The sequence below is a fragment of the Myotis nattereri genome (genome assembly GCF_964212035.1).
Source record: "Myotis nattereri genome assembly, chromosome: 5".
Lineage (NCBI taxonomy): Eukaryota > Metazoa > Chordata > Mammalia > Chiroptera > Vespertilionidae > Myotis > Myotis nattereri.
Window position 1 is genome coordinate 68,054,544 of NC_138080.1, and position 23,115 is coordinate 68,077,658.

At 42.7% G+C, this 23,115-nt stretch overlaps 1 protein-coding gene across 3 annotated transcripts; it reads left to right on the plus strand.

Moving 5' to 3' along the window:
• Nucleotides 1–2,819: 2,819 nt before the first annotated feature.
• PGRMC2 (progesterone receptor membrane component 2) lies at nt 2,820–18,951 on the plus strand. Of its 3 annotated transcripts, none has more exons than XR_013996005.1 (4): nt 2,820–3,263; nt 15,754–15,909; nt 17,602–18,161; nt 18,231–18,951. XR_013996005.1 is itself a non-coding variant. In XM_081091640.1 (4 exons), exons 1-4 carry the CDS (start codon nt 2,846–2,848, stop codon nt 17,609–17,611), a joined length of 612 nt encoding a protein of 203 aa, XP_080947766.1. In that variant the 5' UTR covers nt 2,827–2,845; the 3' UTR covers nt 17,612–18,951. The 3 variants fall into 3 exon arrangements, 2 of the variants coding, with proteins under 2 accessions (XP_080947766.1, XP_080947767.1); XM_081091640.1 differs by adding an exon at nt 17,452–17,479 and having other exon boundaries at nt 2,827–3,263; nt 17,602–18,951; XM_081091641.1 differs by having other exon boundaries at nt 2,827–3,263; nt 17,602–18,951.
• Nucleotides 18,952–23,115: the final 4,164 nt, after the last annotated feature.

Genomic DNA, 23,115 nt, shown 5'->3' on the forward strand with positions numbered 1-23,115 from the left:
GGATGATTTGCTTGGGACAACAATGTGATTTTACTTCTGTTCTCCCAGTGTAATTAATAGTGCCCTCTTTCACTTCCAAACATGTTACAGATTGGATGAGTTTAGATCAGCGGTTCTCAACCTGGGGGTCAAACAACCCTTTCACAGGGGTCGCCTAAGACCCATCAGAAAACACATATAGCATATCAGATATTTACATTACGACTCATAACAGTAGCAAAATCAGTTATGAAGTAGAAACGAAAATAATCTTATGGTTGGGGGTCACCACAACATAAGGAACTGTATTAAAGGGTCACAGCATTAGGAAGGTTGAGAACCACTAGTTTAGATTATAGGGCCACTGACTTATTCCTAATTAAACCCTGTTCACTCTGCCTCAGGAAAATACCTCTAAAACAGGGATCAGCAAACTATGGCCTGTGGGCTGTTTTTACACTTCCAAGGAAGGGGGGGGGGGGGCGGGGGAAGGTTTTTACATTTTTAAATTATTGAAAAAAGCCAATAGACTATTTCCTGATACCCCAAATTATATTAAATTAAAATTTCAGTATCCACAAATAAAGTTTTATTGGACCCCGGCCATACTGGTTCCTTTATATATATACTAGAGGCCCGGTACACAAAAATTTGTGCACTCGGGAGGGGGCAGGTCCCTCAGCCCGGCCTGTGCCCTCTCGCAGTCTGGGAACCCTCGGGGGATGTCCACTTGCCAGCGGGGAGCAGGCCTAAGCTGCAGTCAGACATCCTTAGCGCTGCTGAGGAGGCAGAAGCTCCCACCACCACTGCTGTACTAGCAGCCGTCAGCCTGGCTTGTGGCTGAGCAGAGCTCCCCCTGTGGGAGTGCACTGACTACCAGGGGACAGCTCCTGCATTGAGCGTCTGCCCCCTGGTGGTCAGTGTGTGTCATAGTGACCAGTCATTCCCAGTCATTCTGCCATTAGGGTCAGTTTGCATATTACCCTTTTACTATATAGGATAGAGGCCTGGTGCACGGGTGGGGTCCGGCTGGTTTGCCCTGAAGGATGTCCCGGATCAGGGTGGGGGTCCCCGCTGGGGTGCCTGGACAGCCTGGGTGAGGGGCTCATGGCTGTTTGCAGCTGGTCACACCCCCTTCAGGGTGGGGGTTCCCACTGGGGTGCTTGGCCAGTCTGAGTGAGGGGCTAAGGGCCGTTTTCAGGCTGGCTGAGCCTGTCAGCAACAGAAGCTCCCAGCCTTTCTTTTTTTTCTTTTTTATTCTGGGATTTATTTACCTTCTATAATTGCAACTTTGTTGCCCTCAGTGGAGCTGAGAGCCAGCTCCTGCTCGCCACTGGCGGCTGAAAGCAGGTATCTGGGGTTTATTTATCTTCTATAATTGCAACTTGGTTGCTTTTGAGTGGAGATGAGAGCCAGTGGCAGGCTGGCTTCCTCCATCACTGGAGCAAGCAAGCCTCCTGCTCACTTCAGCTCCATGGCTGCCTGACCTTTGCCCTGTCATTACCTTCAATGTCTCCTCCAAAACGCAGTATGAGGCCCAGGCCTCCTTTTCCGAGACTTTGCTCCTCTTCCCTACCTAAAACCAGGATGAACCACCGGCTGTTTCTCTAACTCCGGTCACATGTCACCACTGCTTGCCCAGGTCTCTCCTCCATCCCGTGGGTTCCTCAGGTTCAAGGAAAACTGCGGCTCCCCCCTTCGCACCTGCAGTGCGCAGCGCTTAGTAGTGGGTAGTGGGGAGTGGGGTGTGGGTGTGGGTGTGGGTGGTGGGTGTGGGGAGTGGGGTGTGGGGTGGGCAACTCAGCGACACAAAGAAACCTGAACAGGGCCGGGGAGACAGAGACAGCACGTCCACCAACCAACCGAGTTCGCAAGAGTTGAGGGGCCCGGTAACGAGGCTTCAGAGGTGACATTTAGGCCCGAACTCCAAGGACTCGAGAGACTAAGACGCTAGAAGGGCCACCTCATCTTACGCACTTCTCTGCCACCTCATGTGTCATGTAAGGAATAACGACACCTTTAGCCTAAAACCCGAGAGAAAGTTCTACAGCAGCACCCTTGACCCAAACCACCAGGGAGTGGCGGCGCGGGGCCGGCGCCCCGACTTTCCCGGAGCCAAACCGCCCCGGTGCGGGCTCCGCGCCCTCTCCGCGCCCGGGAGACCCGCGCGTCGCCAAAACTTCTGGGCGGCAGCTGTCTGCGTGCCCCGGCTCCTGGCTTCCGGGCGGGCGCGACTGCGCCCTGGGGAGAGAGCGGTCCCTCACCGGTTTGTGCCAGCGGTTAAGACTGTCGCGGCCTCCCACAAGCCACCAGCCCGCGCCCTCAGAAAGGCGCCCCCGGCCGGGCCCCACCTCCGCGGCCGCTTCGGAGCACGTGAAGCTGCCGGGCGGAGCGACGGCAAACAGGCGGTACTCGCGGACGCGAACCTAGGTCAGGCAAAGGAAGCGTTTCCCGGGCGCACGCGCACAAGGGAACTGGGCGGAGCGTTCCTCACGGAGAGCGCGCGGTGGAATGGGAAGCGCGTGGCGCCTCGGCCCCTACGCACGCGCTGTGGCCTCGCCCCGCCCATGCGCGCGCGCGGCCGGCACTACCTATTTTCTTCGGTCCAGCCCCCCTCTTCCACTTCAGAGAGCCGGGAAGTGTGGGGCGAGGTGGGCGGGGCGTTGCACGCGAGCGCGGCCTGCAAAAAAGGGGAGGGGGAGGGAGATCCTAGACAACGTTACCCCGTCAACACCCAATCGGGAGCCGGCATGACCCCGCCTCCTGTCCTCACGTTATTGGCTGGGAGGCCAGATGGGCGGGGCGGACCGTGGGGTTGGGGGCGGGCACGGGGCGGGGACAAGGAGGCAGGCGCTGGCGGGCAGTGATGGCGGCGGGTGATGGGGACGTGAAGCTAGGCACCCTGGGGAGTGGCAGTGAGAGCAGCAGCGAAGGCAGCAGCGGGAGCCCGGGCGGCGCGGGAGCGACAGCTGAAGGGGGTGGCTGGGCGGCAACGGCGTTGGCGCTTCTGACGGGGGGCGGGGAGATGCTGCTGAACGTGGCGCTGGTGGCGCTGGTGCTGCTGGGGGCCTACCGGCTGTGGGTGCGCTGGGGGCGGCGGGGTCTGGGCGCCGGGGCCGGGTCGGGCGAGGAGAGCCCCGCAGCCGCTCTGCCGCGCATGAAGAAGCGCGACTTCAGCTTGGAGCAGCTGCGCCAATACGACGGGTCCCGCACCCCGCGCATCCTGCTCGCGGTCAATGGGAAAGTCTTCGACGTGACCAAAGGCAGCAAGTTCTACGGCCCTGGTAAGGAGGAGCCGGAAGGGACGGGGAGGACCCCCTGCACCTCAAGCGCTACCCCCTTTAGAAGGGGAGGCCCCGGGTCAGCTGGCGCAGCCTCGACCCAGCCTCCTCCAAGTCGGGACCTGCGCGCCTGAGCTGCCGCACCTGGGACAGCCCGCCCCGCGCACACCCCCAGCCGCGGGCACCTCCAGCTTGTCCCCTGAAGTCGGGGGCCCAGTGTGGCCCCAGGAAGCAGCTCTCAGCTTTCCGCGTAATCCCATCTCTTTTCTACTCCCAGCCTTTTCTAGGGCTGAATTTTTCAAAATCCTTTCGGTTGTCGCCAGGCACGCCTGACCCCTCAAGCTCTCCGGAGCTGCCTGACTCCTGGGACGGGTGGGGGCAGCAGGCAGGGGGGTTGTAAAGGAGGGACCTAGCATTCTGGGCCCCGAAATTCACAGCTTCTCTCTCTTTACACTCTTTTTGCCACTGACCTCCCTTTCCCCACCACTACTCTCCATAAGGCCACGTTTTAGTACACGTAGTTCCAAGTCCCAACCCTGTAGCCTGTGAAATCTGGGCATATAAGCAACACCTCAGACTTTTTTAAAAAACCAGTGTTTGTACAGAGATGCTTTCCAAGATTAACAGTGTATGTGGGATGAGGACAGACCAGAATGAAGATCTTAAGAAAGACTAACCAGGGTATTCGCCCAGAGTTTTGGGGGTGGAGCTCATCCACCCAGCAGGCATGTCAGTCTGATAGTTCCTTCTCTCTCTCTCGCTCTCTCTCTCTCTCTCTCTCCTTCTGTTTCTCTTTTTCTTTTTTTGTAGTACGAAAGCAAGTATTCAGATACACGTTGATAATGACTTACTGTGTTTTCACAGAGAAAAAAAACGTTAAAAAGCTACAAATTCATTATCCCTCATGCACCAGTCCTGCAAGTGAAGCATATTTAGAACTTTGCTTGCAGAGAACCGTGTGTGTAGGGTAGTTGGTGTAGAAACCCTTCTTTTATTGTGTAGTTATAGCTTACACTTCAGATTATGCCAGTAAGTTTCAGTTGGATCCTGTTGGTGTACCATGAAATTGAGCAACATTGTACATCCTGGCTGTGTGGTAATTAATTCTAAACTTCATAAAAAGTGACAATAAAAGTTTAGTAAGGAAATTAGAGACCTAGTGAGTTGAAAAAGAGTACATCCAAGCCTTGAAGTGAAGGAGGTTGGCAAGTCTTAAAGACTAGTTGGTTCCCTATTTGATTCAGTCTGTTGGTGCATGGGATTTATTGACACCTGCTAATATATACTTATGATTTCAGTACCTCGTGGCTGGAAAAGAAGTGTTTTGGTGTGTTGTTTGTTAATTAGAATAGAGGTAAGAAATTGGAGATTTTCTGTATCAAACTATTTCTTAGTTGCTTGTTTTTGTGTGTATGTCTACATTCAGCCGTACTAAGTCGCAGATAGCTTGTCAAGTATTTGCTTCTAGTTCTACGAATATGAAAAACAGCTGAAATGGTTAGTACTTTTTGTTATTTACTTAAGAGCATGTGAGACAAGAAAGTAGGGCCAAAGTACAGTATTTAGATGCACAGACCAAATTAAATAGTCCTTAATTTTTTTATTTTTTTATTTTTTTTTAGTGAAGATTTACACCATATTTTGTACCTAAAGTTTTTCCCTCATTGATATTAAAATGTGTGTTCAGTGGTTAGAAATTGTGTTCAGGTTTAGATTTTTAATATGGAGCTTACCAAACTAAAAGATCTGCCTTTGTAGCCCCTTGTCTAAACTGACAGTGAAGCAAATTTTAGTGCAAATAAGCATATTTATCCTCACACATTATGCCTTGCCACTATCTGAAAATAGCTAAGAGGGACAGTCATAGACACAGTTTGGCAGCCTCCAGCGGCAAATGTTCTGCAACAGAAATTAAAAATTAAGATAAGAGTTATAGGTGTAATGTAGATAGCTTTTGTGTGGCTTGAGCAGTGAGGGGACTCCTCAGATAACAACCTGGAAGTCAGTTTTAGGTTAGCTTCCACCAATTCCCAGCCTAAGAATGATAGACAATTATTTTATTCCAGGTATTTATCAACAACCTAATAGAGATATTTGGAATATCTCTTATTCAATTATTATTGAAAGGAACCTTAAAGGTAGCTGGCTCATCTTATGGGCTTGCAATATGTAAAAGATGTGGCACTTTGCAAAAATTTTGGAGCCAAATTTCTATGTAACAGATACAAGTTCTGTTTTGGTTTAAATTTTTATTTTCATTCTCAAATCAATTAAGCAGTTTTGTAGCAGAATAATTCAGAAGCAGTAATCCTTATCTGAGAATCTTAATAGCTTAAAAGAATGAGCTAAGGGTGCCAGAAAGCCTATTTTTTATGCCATACCTAGGCAATATCTACTTCCAGTTTATAATAATGGTTTTAGAGTTAAAGAATGTTTTCTTTTTTCTATGTTGAGGATATATTTTTGGTCATTTTTAAAGTTCAGATTCTTTTTAAATTAAATATTGACAATTTAGTGGATATGCTCATGTTGGCAAACAGTTGGCATTAACTACGTTTGTCAATATTAAACTTAGTAACAGTTCAAGCACTTGGCCAGCATGTGAAGAAAGTGGTCATGTGAGAAAATGAAATGTGGGAGAAGAAAGAAAACCAGATTTGTTAAGCACCTACTGTATCAGATCCGTTAATTTGTCATCTGCACAATGCCTCAGAGAGGTTAGTAGGTTTTCCTGTCCTTCAGGAGTCTGAGGTTTCAGTACTTTGGGTAAATTTGCTAGGCTCACACAGACATGATATTGAAATCCAGATATATTTCACCTCAAAGGCTATCTACACTATTTTAGGTAAACTGCTTTTTGGAATAAACTTGTAGAGAATCTATCTTACTGCTGTTTTTTTATACCCTCTCCTAGTTCTCATAAGCATTTAAAGCCTCAAAGAAACACACTTTCATGGCTTTATGTTGCACTGTCCAATATGGTAGCCACAAGGCACATGTGGCTTTTAAAAATTAATTAGATTAAATGCAATTTTGAATTGAGTTCCTCACTCACACTAGCCACATTTCAGGTGCTCAGTAGCCACAGGGCTATCATATTGAAGAGTGAAATCCATAAGGTATTTCCATCTCTGAAGATATTCTCATTTTACAAATGTGGAAATAAACTCCAAGAAATTTTGCCCACATACCTAGTAAATGGTAGAAATCAAATCCAGTGAACTGGCTTCACAAGCCATCCTCTCCCATTGTATCACAACATAATTTCACAGGTTTCCAGAGTCAATAGATTGGGAGGATTTTCAAACAATATAATTTTAAATAATTTAATATTACTGCAATGGAACTCTTCTAAAAACAATGTTTTTATTTTTTAGGATGGCAAGAGGTTTTACAATTTACCTTACTAATTGTTTATCCCACATTTCTGAAATGTAGGTATTTTGCTTCCCCCTTATTCCATGTAGAGTATTTTGATATATACCAACACTGTATTTTCTTCAACTTTTAAATTACACTGTGAAAAATAAAAATAAGTCGTACATAAGAAGTACCCAATGAAATGTCTAATATTTGGGAGGTTGGAGAAAAGAACACATGTGCCTTTTAAGTGGGTTTTTGGTTGGTTGGTTGGTGTGTATTTTTTGAGCTTTATCTTCATGTTCACTCACAGACAGGCCCAACCTGACCTACTCCTTCATAGATGTGCTAATTGACACTACCTAGCACTCATCCCAGCTTCTTGCTTCGAAGCCAACTGGGTCTGTTAAGGCTTAAAGTCCATTCACATCCATTATCTACCTGTAAGATAATAGGATCAGCTTAGTTTTCTGATGAATTTTAATAGTCTGCGCAAATGTATACGTACTAGTTTTTTTCTACGGTGCCTATTTGGTTGGCACCCCTGAGGGAATTGTATTTATATTAAATACTATTGCAAAGTATAAAAGGATAGCTTAAAGCATATATGAGGGCAGAAGATGCTATTAGAGCTGGAAGAGTCAGTTTAGTAACATCTGGAGGTAGCCATTCACATTCTTTTAGTAGTTCTTTCAGTCTATGACATAGCCCACTCCAACCCCCACCCCATACCCATGATAGACGTCACTAAATAACTGCTGTACTCTTAGAACCTGCATCCTGTCTCAAGATTTTTAATACAGGATTTCGGCTCCATTTTTAATACTAAGGAGTTGCCTGTACATTACAGTGCTACCTACTTACTAGTTCTCAGATTTGACTTCAGCTTTGATTTGATTGGTATTACCTCATTGTTTCTTTTTCCATCCTTTTACTTTCAACCAATCTGTGTTATGTTTTATTTTTCAGTTACAAATAACCAATAGCTGGATTTTTTTCCACTGAATCTATTATCAACACTATGTCTCTTTTTTTTTTTTAACACTGCGTCTCTTAATAGCTTAGTTTAATCACTATTTGTTTAGTCATTACTAGTTATTTAGATTTATTTTTGCCATTTTATTTACTTGTTTCTCTTTGTCATACTTTTTTTTAAAATATATTTTATTGATTTTTTTACAGAGAGGAAGCGAGAAGTATAGAGAGTTAGAAACATCGATGAGAGAGAGAGAGAAACATCTATCAGTTGCCTCCTGCACACCCCCTACTGGGGATGTTGCCCGTAACCAAGGTACATACCCTTGAATGGAATCGAACCTGGGTCCTTTCAGTCTGCAGGCCGATGCTCTATCCACTGAGCCAAACCGGTTAGGGCTGTCATACTTTTCATTGCCTCTTTTTTCCACCTTTTGCCCTTCTCAGATCAATTTTAAAAAATTATTTCACTTTTTCTCCTCTACTGATTTGGATGCATTCTATTTCCGTTCTTTGGTGATTTCCTTAAGTTTTTGCTAGAGACACTATTCTTCTGAACAAGATAAGAATTTTAGCTGAACATTTTTATGTGAATTAGGAAAAAAGCCTCTCTCTTTAAGACACTTAAGTGGCATTTGACAGAATATTTCTTAATAAATATACAAAACTACCATGTATACAAATGAAGTTGTGTAGTACACAGGCATATGCCATGGCCCTGGTTAGAAAGTTTTAACTCTGATCTCTCCCCAAGCCTATTTTCTTTTTTAATGTTTGTGGTTGTTGTCTTTATTGATTTCAGTGGAAGGGAAAGGGAGGGAGAGAGAAACATCAAGGATGAGAGAGAATCATTGATTGGCTACCTCCTGCATGTCCTATACTGGGGATCAACAATTCGGGCCATGTGCCCTGACTGGGAATCGAACAGTGACCTCCTGGTTCATATGTCAGTGCTTAACCACTGAGCCATGGTGGTCGGGCTCAGTATTACTGATATTAGACTCTTAGTTCCACTGTATTTTTTTAAACTTCACCTCCAAATTGGTTAAATTACTATTGCCTTTTTTCAATAGTCAATGTAGTTATTTTCTTTATTCACTGCTGTTTATTGCATCTTATTTCTTCAGGGTTCAGTTTTCATTTTTTTTTTAATATATTTTATTGATTTTTTACAGAGAGGAAGGGAGAGAGATAGAGAGTTAGAAACATCAATCAGCTGCCTCCTGCACATCTCCTACTGGGCATGTGCCCGCAACCCAGGTACATGCCCTTGACCGGAATTGAACCCGGGACCTTTCAGTCCGCAGGCCGACGCTCTATCCACTGAGCCAAACCGGTTTCGGCTCAGTTTTCATTTTAATGAAGTACGTCCTATAGTTATTTCATTGCTAGGGAAAAAAAAAAATCTGTTTCTATATTCCCTCACTCTGGAATGATAGTATAATTGTAGATTATTATTGTACCTAAAATCTTAAGTGGTATTATGCCACTGTCTTCTGCTCTTTAAGTCTACTTTTGTTTTGTTTTTCATTGCTTTAACATGTTTTTTCTCTTTGGTTGTATAGCAGGTCCTCAAAAAACTATTTTGTTCAACTTTGTTTTGTTATGACGTTGATGAGAAAAAAACTTGTGTGTGGAGTTTATGTATTCTCCCCATGTCTGCATGGGTTTTCTCTAGCGACTCTTGGTTTCCTCCTACATCCCAAAGATGTGCATGTTAGATGAATTGGGGTGTCTGCATTGTGCTGGTATGAGTGAGTGTGGGTGTGAGTGGTCCTGTGATTAATTGTGGGTCTCTTCTTGCATAAGATCTGAGCTGCTGGCATAAGATCTGGCCAGCCTCATCCCTGAACTGGAAAACTTGGGTTGAAAAGAATTCTCTTGTTTTTATTCATCTTTCTTAAATTCCATATAGCTCATATTTATTTCAGTGTTTAATATTACAAGTGGTTTGAGTCTTTATTTAGAATTTCCGTGATGTTTTCCTGACCAGAAATAGGTCATAGGAACTTAACTCTTCCTTATTTCAGTTAACTTACGATAAAATTAGGTTTTTTTGTACATCGTTTCTCTTAGAGTCAGTTTCCAAGAACCTATCAACAACATTAAGTGAGAACTTGCTATAGTTGAGATGTTTTCCCCTTTGTGTTTTTGTGGGGTTTTTTACTTGATTTTAGAGCGGGCAAAGGGAGGGGGAGAAGAGAGAAACAGGGAGACAGAGAAAGAGAAACATCGATTTGTTGTTCCAGTTATATATGTATTCATTGGTTGATTCTTGTGTTTTGCCCTGAGGGGGGATCAAACCCACAACCTTGGCATAACTGGACAGGGCTCTAACCAACTGAGCTACAAGGCCTCCTTTTTGTTTTTGGAGTTCTCCTTCACTAGGATTTGTCCAGGCAGCAATTTTTTTTTTCAGACTTTATTAAAAATCAGAAGATGTGTACCTTTCATTTATTGTAGAAAATGTGAACCCATTATTTTTTCAATTATTGCTTCTCCCATTCTCTTTAGTCCTTCTTCTGGAGCTCAGATACACATTATCTTTTCGTTCTTTCCATCATGTCCGTTAATCTTTCCTTATGATCTATCTCTTAATTTCTTAATAACGTTAAGCAAACATACTATTGTTCTTTAAACTGCTTCTATTATTCTTTGGATGCCAGTTCTCACATCTGTTAAATGTACTCACTCCTCCATGGTGTTCCTTTAGTTTATAATTTTCATTGCAAATTTACCTTCAGCAATCAGTATATTTTTGTTTCTTGGGGTATTTTCTGTGATGTTCCATGAGCCCTAGGTTGTGGAAGTCTAACTGTAGAGTGATTTGAGGTATGTTTCAAAATAAGGCCTAGTGGAAAACAAAACAGAATTTTTTATTAGGTAATATATGCTCAAGACAGAACATTTAAAAGGTATATAGTGAAAAAATAAGTCTCCTTCCCACAACCCCACTCACCATATTCCGCTCCCTAGAAGTGAGGAACCAGTCTGAGTATTATTCTAGAACAGTGATGGTGAACCTTTTGAGCTTGGCCTGTCAGCATTTTGAAAAACCCTAACTTAACTCTGGTGCCGTGTCATATATAGAAATTTTTTGATATTTGCAACCATAGTAAAACAAAGATTTATATTTTTGATATTTATTTTATATATTTAAATGTCATTTAACAAAGAAAAATCAACCAAAAAAATGAGTTCGCGTGTCACCTCTGACACGCATGTCATAGGTTCGCCATCACTGTTCTAGAGTGTTCTCTGCAAGTGCAAGCATGTGGATTTGCACTTCCCCACACTAATTGTAGCATACTATACAAACCTTTAACAATATTTTAATATCTTGGCAGCCTTTTATATCAGTATAAAGAGAGCCATCTCATTATCTACAGTAATAAAAGAGAAACATGGTAATTGGTATACGACCGCTACCCTTTTCATTGGCTAATTAGCAAGATATGCAAATTAACTGTCAGCCAAGATGGCGGCCGGCAGCCAGGCAGCTTGAAACTAACATCAGGCTTGCTTGCCTCAGTGACAGAAGATCGGAAGATCGTTGGAGGAAACCAACGTTTCCCGCCTGCAGCTGCAGTCCTCTGAGCAGGCAGTTTAAGAAACATTGTAACAAATACCGCCGGACTTCAGCCAGCAGATTCGCAACATTGTAAGCAAAGGCCAGAAACCTACTTTCAGCCCCGGAGGCCTAAGAGCTGGAGCCAAGTCTCAAGCTAAAGCTGGCCCAGAATAAAAAAAGAAAAAGAAAAAAAGGAGCGGTTGGGAACTTCAGTCACTCCCAGCCTGAAAACAGCCCTCAGCCCCTCACCCAGACTGGCCAGGCACCCCAGTGGGGACCCCCACCCTGATCCAGGACACCCTTCAGGGCAAACCAGCCAGCCCCACCCATGCACCAGGCCTCTACCCTATATAGTAAAAGGGTAATATGCCTCCCGGCACCGGGATCAGCGTGACAAGGGGCAGCGCCCAAACCCCCTGATCGCCCTTCGGCTCTGTTTGTGACAGGGGGCGGGGCCCCAACCCCCTGAGCAGCCCTGCTCTGTGCCTGATAGGGGGGAGCTCCCCATCCCCCCTCCCCCCACGGGCACTGCTCTGTGTGTGACAGGGTAGAGCCATAACCTCCCCATCAGCCCTGCCCTGAGTGTGAGAGTGGCGCCGCCCCAACCCCCTCATCGGCCCTGCTCTGTGGGTGATAGAGGGCAGTGCCCCAACCCCCTGATGGGCCCTGCTCTGTGTGTGATGGGGGCAGCACCCCAACCCCCTGATTGGCCCTGCTCTGTGCGTGACAGGGGGTGGCGCCGCAACCTCCCCATTGACCCTGCCTTGAGTGTGACAGGGGGCGGTGCCCCAACCCCCCAATCGGCCCTACCCTGAGCGTGACTGAGGGTGGCATCACAACCTCCCAATCTGCCCTGCTCTGTGCATGAGGGGGCGGCGCCCCAACTCCCCAATCGGCCCTGCTCTGAGCCCGACCAGGGGCTGCACCGAGGGATTGGGCCTGCCCTCTGCCACCCGGGAGCAGGCCTAAGCCAGCAGGTCGTTATCTCCCAAGGGGTCCCAGACTGCGAGAGGGCACAGGCCGGGCTGAGGGACCCCCCTTCCCCCCAAGTGCACAAATTTTTGTGTACCGGGCCTCTAGTTTTAAATATATGCATAATGAATATATTGTAACTTAACAGTCTACTATTTTTTTTAATGCTTTTCTTTAAATATTTTTATTGCTTTCAGAGAGGGAGTGAGAGAGAGAAACATCAATGATGAGAAACTCATGGATCGGCTGCCTCCTGCACGCCCACACTGGGGATCAAGCCTGCCACCTGGACACGTGCCCCAACTGGGAATCGACCGTGACCTCCTGGTTCATAGGTTGATATTCAGCTGCTGAGCCATGCTGGTTGGGCTTAACAGTCTACTATTAGTGAACATTCAAATTGTTTTTAATCTTGTTATTGCATGGTGCTGCTATAAATGTTCCTGTACTGTCGTTTTATCCATGTGAGTAAAATTATAATTATAAAACCAATTCCTAGAAGTAAGATTACTGATTTTTAAGGTATGGGCATTGCTAATTGGGTACTTATTCCTAAATTGCTCTACAGATAAGTTGGCCCAATGTAGACTTCCATGAAAATGCCTATTTTTCACCTCTTTGTAAAAAATGTAAGGGAGAGGGAAAGAGAGATAGAAACATCAATGATGAGAATCATTGATTGGCTGCTTCCTGCATGCCCCCTACTGGGGCTTGAGCCCATAACCCAGACATGTGCCCTTGACTGGAATCCGGAATCAAAGCTGGGACCCTTGAGTCATATGGTAAACTTTTCAGACAATGAGTTTCTTACATTCTTTATGGTACAGTGCTTTCTATCATCCAAAGTAATGATCATAAATGTTTAGATTTTTGTCTATTTAAAATTTAGAATTCTTTAAAAGGTACAAGTGCTTTTCTGACTCATAACCTTTAATTTCCTAAATATTTCCAATGTGAATGTGGGTATAATCCTTATTCTGCTAATTTAAAAATCAAGGAATTCCAGTTTTTTCTACTGGTTTACTTCTCATTATAAAATACTTTATTCAGTTAACTGGATGGGAGCTTTCTTACTGACCACTCTGTTTTTCAGTTAAGCCAGTAATTCTGGTTTTAAAATTATTTTCTCTAAATTACCTCTGTCCTGTATGGATAACTTTCAGTCTCAGGAAAGGTATTGTTTTTAATTACATATTTTGGAAATCTTATTTATTAGTATGTAATTCTTAAAACAACATCTTAAACAGAAAAGTCTGCAACCTAACTTAAAGACGGAAAACTCTTGATTCTTTTAGAATTAAATTTTTCAATAGCCAGACCTTACCAATTATATGAAGTAAAAATTTCTTCTCCATTCCCCAAAAATATTGCACTGTTAAGTGTTTGGTCTGTATTCTTCCTGGTGTTTTCATGCATATACAGAGATTAAAGTGTGCATACATGTATATTCTTTAATCGAGTGAATCATAATCCTATATAATAAAAGCCTAATATGCAAATCGACTGAACGGCAGACCAACCAGTCGCTATGACACGCACTGACCATTAGGGGGCAGACACTCAACACAGGAGCTGCCCACAGGCCCCAGGCCAGCCAAGGCAGGTGCCAGCGGGGGCTCCCCCAATCGCCCTGCTGGTTGCCTGCAGAGGGGGGCGGGGCCAGCAAGCAGACGGCGCCAGGCTGGCCAAGGCAGGTGCCAGGGGCTCCCCCGCCCCCCAATCTCCCTGCAGATTGGCCCTGATCGCTGGCCAGGCCTAGGGACCCTACCCATGTACGATTTCATGCATCGGGCCTCTACTCCTATATAATAAAGAGCTGATATGCTAATTAGACCGAACAGCGGAGCGACCTTCTGGAGGACTGTCCGGATGACCTTCCAGACGAGGCCAGGACTGCGAAGGCCAAGGCAGCTGGGGCTGCAAGGTCTGGCCGAGGCAGCCACAGCTGCGAGGGCTGAACCCCTTGCACAAATTTTGTGCATCGGGCCTCTTGTATATATACTAGTAGCCCATTGCGTGATATCGCGCGCAGTAGGCCGCCCGATGCTTCCGCTGGAGCCGGCAGGAACCCTAGCGGAAACAAGCCGCCAGCGCCCACGGGAGGCAGGAGGGAGTCGCGCTGCTTCCGCGGGAGGTGGGCCCGCCGTTTCCTCTCTGGGCCTGCACTCGGACGCAGAGGCTGCGGGCCAGCCCCCTGTCCCTGTCCACTCTGGCTCCAGGGGGCCGGCCCGAACCGGGGTGCAGTGACTCACCAGCCCCACCTCCGTCTCCAGCTCCGCTCTGGGCCTCACCTGCGTGCACAACCTCCTCTTGTCTGGTTGTGATCCACTATGGCATCCTGGCCTAATTTGCATATTTCCTCTTTATATATGTAGATATTTACATATGTCTGTATGTTCTTCTGAATTTCGTTTTTCAGTTAATATATCATAGACTTCTATGTCTGTACATATAGTTACCTCATTCTCTTTGGTAGCTGTATATTACTCCATTCAATTAACATACTAATATTTATTTAACCAATTTCTTGATATAGAAAATTATGTTGTTTCAGTTTTATTAGTGTTTTAAATAACTGAAGTTTCTCCTTTTTTTTTTTTTTTTTGTCTATACTTAGGTGTAGATTTTGCTTACCATAAGTGAATCTGTGTTGTAAAGGGTCAAAAGCTAGTTTCTCCTTATTTGGAATTGCAACTAATTCATTTGGAAGAAAGGTATCATGTTCCTACTTCATGTCAGGCACTTTGCTAGGCATTGAGGATACAGGGATGAGTAAGATAGTTTTTGCTCTCAAGGACAAACTTTGGGAATGGCTCACTCCATCAGCATATAAATCATGCCATTCCTCCTCAGGGTAGTTTCTAACTCCTTGTACAAAATGCTAATAATTTTGTGTCAATGAGAAGAATTGTTCTTTATAAAGCCACTGTTTCCAAAAGTCATGGTAAATGAAAACCATTATTTTCTTTAATAACTTTTCATAGTTTATATAGATAATAATGAGTATATTATGGTAATTGGGTGGTATTTATTTTGAAAACAGGTCATTTCTGATCAGACCATTTATTCAGCAAAGAATTGTTGAACATCACACATGGGCTGGGCACTGAAGTAGTCAGTGAGGATACAAAGATGATTCAGTCTCCGTCCTCATAGAGTTTCAATCTACATTGGGTAGGAGAAAAAAAATGTTTTAGATCCACAGTCACTGAGTCTCTACATAGTACTTATCCAGTAGATGTTCTGTCAATTAATTTTAGAAGCCACAATTAATTAATAGCAATCAGTAAAGCATCATTTGGAAGCCAACTCACTTCCAAACCTAATTTCTGAAATAATCTATTCTCCCCCTAGCACAGCACTGTTTTCATCATTGAATACAAGTTTTGGGGTATATGAAATAATTGAAATTTAAGGTTTAAAATTTTAGTGAAAGGCTTTACTTTGGTCATAAGGCAGATTCTAAGAAATTTCTTCTCATCCTATCTAGTGTCTGTGCATGTTTTGAAATTAAGGCTGTTACCAAATATGAGTCGTTACGAAGTTTCTTTTGACTTTTTCCTTTGAGACACTTTGTTAGGCTATCTAAATATAATTTCTTTTTCCCCCCCGCAGCGGGTCCATATGGAATATTTGCTGGTAGGGATGCCTCCAGAGGACTGGCGACATTTTGCCTAGATAAAGATGCACTTAAAGATGAATATGATGATCTGTCAGATTTGAATGCTGTACAAATGGAAAGTGTTCGAGAATGGGAAATGCAGTTTAAAGGTACCTTTATTTTTTTGGGTTCTTTGGAAATACTCAGTCTTTGGCCAAAGAAAGTGAATGCTATTTCACATTCTTTAAGAGCCCAAGGATCCCATATGTTTTCATCACTATCATTATTTGATAGAGCAATATGATTGTTACATGTGATTTATAAAATCCATATTTAAAAATTGACTTGTTGCAAACTGTAAGTCTAACAAAAATTGTAATACCTTGAGTGGTATAAGGCTTGTTTATTAAGGCATAGTTTTAAAAAATATATAGGCGTATATTTAAAACTGAACTGATCATTAATGTTATAGAATAATTATAATTTATTCTAAATGATTTTTTAAATCTTACCATCGAACTATATAGGGAAAATGTCATTTCTCTTTATTATACCCTCGCGACATCAGTTATTACCACCTATGTGACACTTTGGACCTATGTGACCTTTGGATCCTTTGGAACAGTTCTTCTAGCTTCTTGGCACTTGTACTGGTTCTACTGCATAAAGCAGTCCTATCTTATCCTCTTGGTTAGTGAGTTAATTCAATTAAGATAGGTTCAAATTCCCAACCAAGAAATTACTGACCATGTATCAACTTGGACATAGCAATATTCTACATGAAACACCTGGTGACATAAAAACAAGTAATGTAGCCCTAGCTATTTTGGCTCAGTGGATAGAGCATCGACTTGTGGACCGAAGGGTCCCAGGTTCAATTCCAGTCAAGGTCATGTACATCGGTTGCAGGCTCCTACTGGCCCTGGTCAGAGCAAGTGCGGGAGGCAACCAGTGGATGTGTTTCCCTCACATCAGTGTTTCTCTCTGTCTTTCCCTCTCTTCCACTCTCTCTAAAATCAATGGAAAAATATCCTCGGGTGAGGATTTAAAAAAAAAAACAAAAAAAACAAGCAATGTAACAGATCTAAGAGGAGAATTTGATAGAAAAAAGAATAGTACATTTTTATTTCATCTCAGTTCTATATAAACCCTAATATATTTATAGATTTTAAATAACTTGGAAATTCCCTATGTTGCCAACTTGTTTCTTTATATTTTGGGCTATTAAGATTTAAAGAACTATTCTGAGAGCCACAGTGCACAATAGAGTTAGACCAGTTTAAGACTACATGTCTCTCTCCAGGCCTAACCCAAAAGCCTGGGATAAGTAGCTCCAAGATGGGTTCTGGACATACATATATATTTTTTTAAACTCTCTGAGTTAGTGGTTCTCAACCTTCTGGCCCTTTAAATACAGTTCCTCATGTTGTGACCCAAACCATAAAATTATTTTCGTTGCTACTTCATAACTGTAATGTTGCTACTGTTATGAATCGTAATGTAAATATCTGATATGCAGGATGGTCTTAGGCGACCCCTCTGAAAGGGTCGTTCGACTGCCAAAGGGGTCGCGCCCCACAGGTTGAGAACCACTACTCTAAGTGATTCTGATATAGTGTCCTTGATTACGAAGTGGTAGTATGGAGCACTCTCCTGCAAAGCACAATTCCCAAGCTTTATACGTTCCCTAATCCTGTTTTCTTTTATTCAAGCCTTACATGAGTACAAAGACCAGCCAAGGTGAGCAGTAGGAAAAATTTAGCTTATTCCATATCATTCCAGAACAGGCAAGTGCCTTCCGTGCTGTACAATGGAATAGTGAAACATTTTATTGCTACTGATTTTCTTTTGATGTCTTTCAGAAAAATATGATTATGTAGGCAGACTGCTAAAACCAGGAGAAGAACCTTCAGAATATACAGATGAAGAAGATACCAAGGATCACAATAAACAGGATTGAACTTTGTAAACAACTAAAGTCAGGGGCCTTCAGAACTGCGATTCTTACTCCCTTTCACAGAATGTCCAGCGTCTTTGGGTTTGGTTCACGTGCTGCAAAAAAACATTCAACAGATTGTGTACAAGCTAAATGAATCTCACTATGAAGTTTTGAAAACGACATTATTTATGCTGCCAAACTCATTTGTTACAGTTGTTTGTAATGTCAGTTGGGGCTTCATCATCCTGAAAAGGAGATAGGAATTATTTTTTTATAGAGCAAGAAAGTTACAAGGTTGCTTTTCTTATTTTTAAAAAAAATCAAAGACAACCAGATATGTATTTGCTACTTAAGTATACAAATCTCAAAAACAACAAGGGATTCCTATTTGCTGTGCTGTGCTTTTGTTTTGGTATTGAGGGAGGGAGGAGCCTGGGCAGGAGAAGGCTGGGTGTATATCAATTTGAGTAGTTTAGGCCAGCGGTCGCCAACCTTTCGGACCTGATGGACCACTGGTTGGCGACCGCTGCTCCAAAGATTTCCTTAAATCAGCGGTCGCCAACCTTTCGGACCTCACGGACCACCGGTTGGCCGCCGCTGGTTTAGGTTACTGAAACATGCAAATGTGAATTCCCAAACTTTTACTTTTGGGTTTTGTCAGGGAAAAGGGGAAAAAACAAAACACCTTTATTAGTAGGAAATCTGCATATTAGGAGACAGGATTTCAGGTGGATTTTAAGTTAAAGTAACCCCAACAGTAAGATCATTTGAAACTAGTTTTCATCCCTTCCCTTCACCTAGATCAAATCAATATTACTTGTGCCTTATTTCACTTACATAGACTTGAATTATTTTTAGGGAAAGCCCCTATGTGAATTCAGAAGTCACTACAAGCAGCATTGAGACCGAAGTTGGAATCTTCTGTTGACTGCAAAACCTTGATGTCATTCTGTGTATATAGAATGTAAAAGGAATATTCAGTGTTACTGCCATATATGTTAATATACACAAACTTAATTAGCATTTTAATGGCCAAATGCATTCCCCCATGCTTTTTTCAAAAAAATTGAAAACCAAATCAACAACTCTATCCCCCAACAGCTCCCTAATTTTAGGACTCTGACCCTCATAGCTCACTAGTGTGGGTGCATGGGGCTGAAGTATGGATGTCGTATGGGTGTGTCTTAATGTGTGAGAGCGCCTTGGGAGGGACTCTGCAGATATGTAAATACCAGTACTGTTTTAATAAAGCATGTAAAATAAACCAAAATAAGTGTGAGTTGGACTTTATATGCTAACTGTAAGCCAGTGCATTAGGTGGTAGTCAAGATTGTGCATTTGATTCAAGATGAGGAAAAGTCTTGGAAATGAAAAAGCAAAGATTGGTTAACCAAGTTGTACACGTTGTACCACATTCACTGTAACTTTAGGAAGAAATTCCACTTTATGGAACACTCAAGAAATCTGAGATTATTCAGGTAAGAATTGATATATAAAAAATGTACATATTTTTACTTTATATTTTGATGCCAACTAATACTAGAAGTAACAGCACTCCAGGTGGTTGTTATTGGACATAAAACAATGAAGTGTATTTTAACAATAGGTATTAAATGCTTCTCTTGTTTGAAAAAGCCCTTACATGTCAGTTACATGATTTCATCATGACTATTTGGTTTTGGGTTGGGGATAAATTACACCAAAAAAGACAAATTTTATTTATACGTCATGAGTTAAAGAAAAGTCTTCTGTTGCGTTATGAGTATGATATATGCAGAAGCCTTCAAAGAAAGGGGAACTTTAAATTACAATAATAAGCTAAAGTATGTAAAATACAGCAGGTCCTCGAATAACATTGTTTTCATTATAAGGTTGAGGAGATGCTATAGAAACTTAAGTGTTGTTTATATCAATTAGCCTATGGTAAAACTGGTTTCATTATATGTCATTTAAAGTTGCAGAACATATATCAACAATGTTAAGTGAGGACTTACTGTACTACATTCTATCATATTCAGTCTTGGAATGTTTTGTAGAAAATGGACTTCAGCCAAATCTTAGCTGAAGACTGGTTGTAAAGATGAAGAATGCTAGTAAATACTTTGTGTGTTTTTATGTAAAATATTTTCTAAACAAATTTGTTAAAGTATTTGTCCTCTGTATTAATATATATATATATATTATATGAATATATATATGAATACACATATTCATATATATATGAATCATTTGAGCCTGAGTTCAGAAATATACACTTGTGAATACAGAAACCATAAATATTCATGCAGTGAAAATTATATAGTATGTTAAGAAAAATGAGTAATTTTGTGTTTTGGACTCAAAATAAACTGTTCTACAGACAATTCTTCATTTTCAGTTGAGTGTTTCTAATTTTCAGGCAGTGTGTTGGGCAGGTGTTGAGTAAGGGGATGGGAGCTGTGATGGTGGTGTTGCTGTTGTTTTCACCTTAGCCACTATTTCCCTAACTTGCCTGATTATTAGAACAACTTGGGATGCTAAAAATACAAAACCTTGGATTCCAGTCTAAACCTACACCCACTGGGCTAGAATCGAAAGAGAACAGGTCTCAGACTCTTTCAAAGTACTGAGGGCAGTTCTTATGATAGGCATGTTTGAGAAATACCACACTGATCTTTTCAAATTATATTGTCCATCTTTGACATCCACTTAAAAGAGAAATGGAACTTTTTCCTTGGATAATTTGGATTTGATTCCCTGTGTTTCACTTTGTATCACTCCCAAAACTTCCTGAGTTAAAAATCAGTTTCATATAAAAATCTATATGATTGAAAATTTTTGCTCAGATTTTTATTTTTTTAATCATTTTTTAAAATATATTTTATTGATTTTTTTACAGGGAGGAAGGGAGAGGGATAGAGAGCTAGAAACATCGATGAGAGAAAAACATCGATCAGCTGCCTCCTGCACACCTCCTACTGGGGATATGCCCACAACCAAGGTACATGCCCTTGACCGGAATCGAACCTGGGACCCTTCAGTCTGCAGGCCGACGCTCTATCCACTGAGCCAAACCGGTTAGGGCAGATTTTTATATTTTGATAGCATCTCCAAGTCAGCATAGGTTCCCAAGTTAAATCTATACTGTGTGTACTAGTCAGTAACTACTAGTAGTTTACTTCTACAAGGAAATAAACCCATTCAGATACAGGCAAATTTTTAAAAACTTGTGTGGGGTTAAGGTTATGTTTTCCTCATAGTAATTCTAGATGCTGTTATTTATTTTATTGATTTTTTTTTTTTTTTTTTTTTTTTACAGAGAGGGAGAGGGATAGTTAGAAACATCAATGAGAGAGAAACATCGATCAGCTGCCTCCTGCACATCTCCCACTGGGGATATGCCCGCAACCAAGGTACATGCCCTTGACCGGAATCGAACCTGGGACCCTTGAGTCCCCAGGCCGACGCTCTATGCACTGAGCCAAACCGGTTAGGGCTCTAGATGCTGTTAAGTTGCTTTGAGCATAGTGGAAATAAGTCAATATTACAGTGATGGGTCTTTTTTGTCTAGTGAATTAAAAGCAAATGCTCATCGATAGCTTTTGTGTATCATAAAGATCAGGTATCAATTTGGTAGGTGATATTAATCACACAGATTATGATATATTTGTTGTGGCAAGAGAGTTCAATTAAAGACCACCAACCTTTCTTTACTGTTTTCAGAGAAGATTCATCCTCAGGCAGCGTCAGAAAAGCCTGTGTCTCCTCACCACACTCCTGTGTCAGACAGTGAGACCCTGCGCTTTGCATTTGTTCTACCATCACCCGTGACGGAGCACATTGGGTTGCCTGTGATTACTCCATTCAAGAGAGTACTTGAAGTGCCATGAATACTGGTTTAATCCCAAGAGATTTTTCTATCTTGCTGTGTCTGCATAGGACCCAATTATACACAATCATGAAGTTCAATGTAAGAAGACTGATAAATAATTGCATATTTCTTTTGAAAGCATGATTTTAATGGCTATTAGTACATAGTATTGTTCCCAAATAAAATTTTGAATGAAAATGCAGGAAATTCCATATAGGGCATGGTGTCAATTTAGCTTAAAGAAAACTGAGGTAAAGCAAAGTTTTAAAAACTAAAATAACTGCTTTAGCCTAGTTATAAAAGTAATATGCTCAGTGTACAGAAAAGGATTATGAAAATAAGAATTTACCCAAAATCAAGAGTTAAGCAAAGTTAACCTTTTCCTACATCTCTCTCCATCCCTTTTTATGTATACAGGATCATACTCTATTCGCCAAGGATTCAGACTTGAGCTATCCATCCAATCATGCTGGGCATCTCTACCTGAAACGAATGCATAATGTTTTCCCCAATATGCTCCTGCTCTTGATATTCTGTCAAAGAGCTACAGGTAGGCCTTCCTACCTCCCACCTCCCTTCTTGTTCTCATCAAATTCATAGTCCCTGTTGGCAATTTAAAGCATAAATTTGACCTCGTTTCCCTGTTTACAGGCCTTCCAGGACTCCCTATTTCCTGAAGAATCAAGATATGGTATAGGCCCTTTTCTCACTTCTCGCTGTATTATCTGCTGCATAAAGCAACTTGTACCTTCCAGAATGTACCCCTAGCTACTTACCCTGGGTAAACTCCAGTCTTTAGTCTGGATTATACTCTTTCCAAGTGAACTGCCCTTCAAGCTCTTTTGCTCAGTTTCAGAGACTCAGTGATACCAGGCCCCATAACATCACAGGTCCTGTTGTTAAATTTTACTATGTTGTTTTGTAATCATCTGTCTCCTCAATAAGCCATGGACCAAAGCATACTCATATTTTAGGCCCAATGTTTTTCCTAAGCTTCTTATAATGCTAGATACCTAGTATTTGCACAAAATGTTTTGTTAAATAACTGTAAAATGAGAGGGTAGGCTAATGTCGATAGTTTTTAAATGGCAGCTCCAAACATTAAGGACTGAGAAGAGAGCCTAGGAGCAGCACAGCTCGTTTTTGTTGGATTTGCAAATAAGAATTTCAAGGTTTTAAATATATATATAATTAACATTTTATATTGAACTAGAGGCCCGGTGCATGAATTCCTGCACAGGTGGCATCCCTTGGGGTGGCCTGTGGGGATTGGGCCCCAGCTCGTGCCCCCAGCCTTGCAGCCCCAGCCCGTGCCACCAGCCTTACAGCCCTGCAGCTCCACCTGGCACCCTGCCTTGGCCTGGTGCCGCCCCCTCACCTGCTCCGCCATCCTGCCTGCAGGGCGATCAATCTGGATCAGAACCCCCACCCAGCTCCCTCAGCACCTGGGAGCCAGGCAGCAGCCCTGCTCCCCGCTGCTGGTCGCTGTCTGCGGGGCAATCGGCAGGGTGATCGGACCCCCACTTGCACCCGCCTTGGCCTGGTGCTGCCTACTCACCTGCTCCACCATCCTGCCGCAGTCCCACT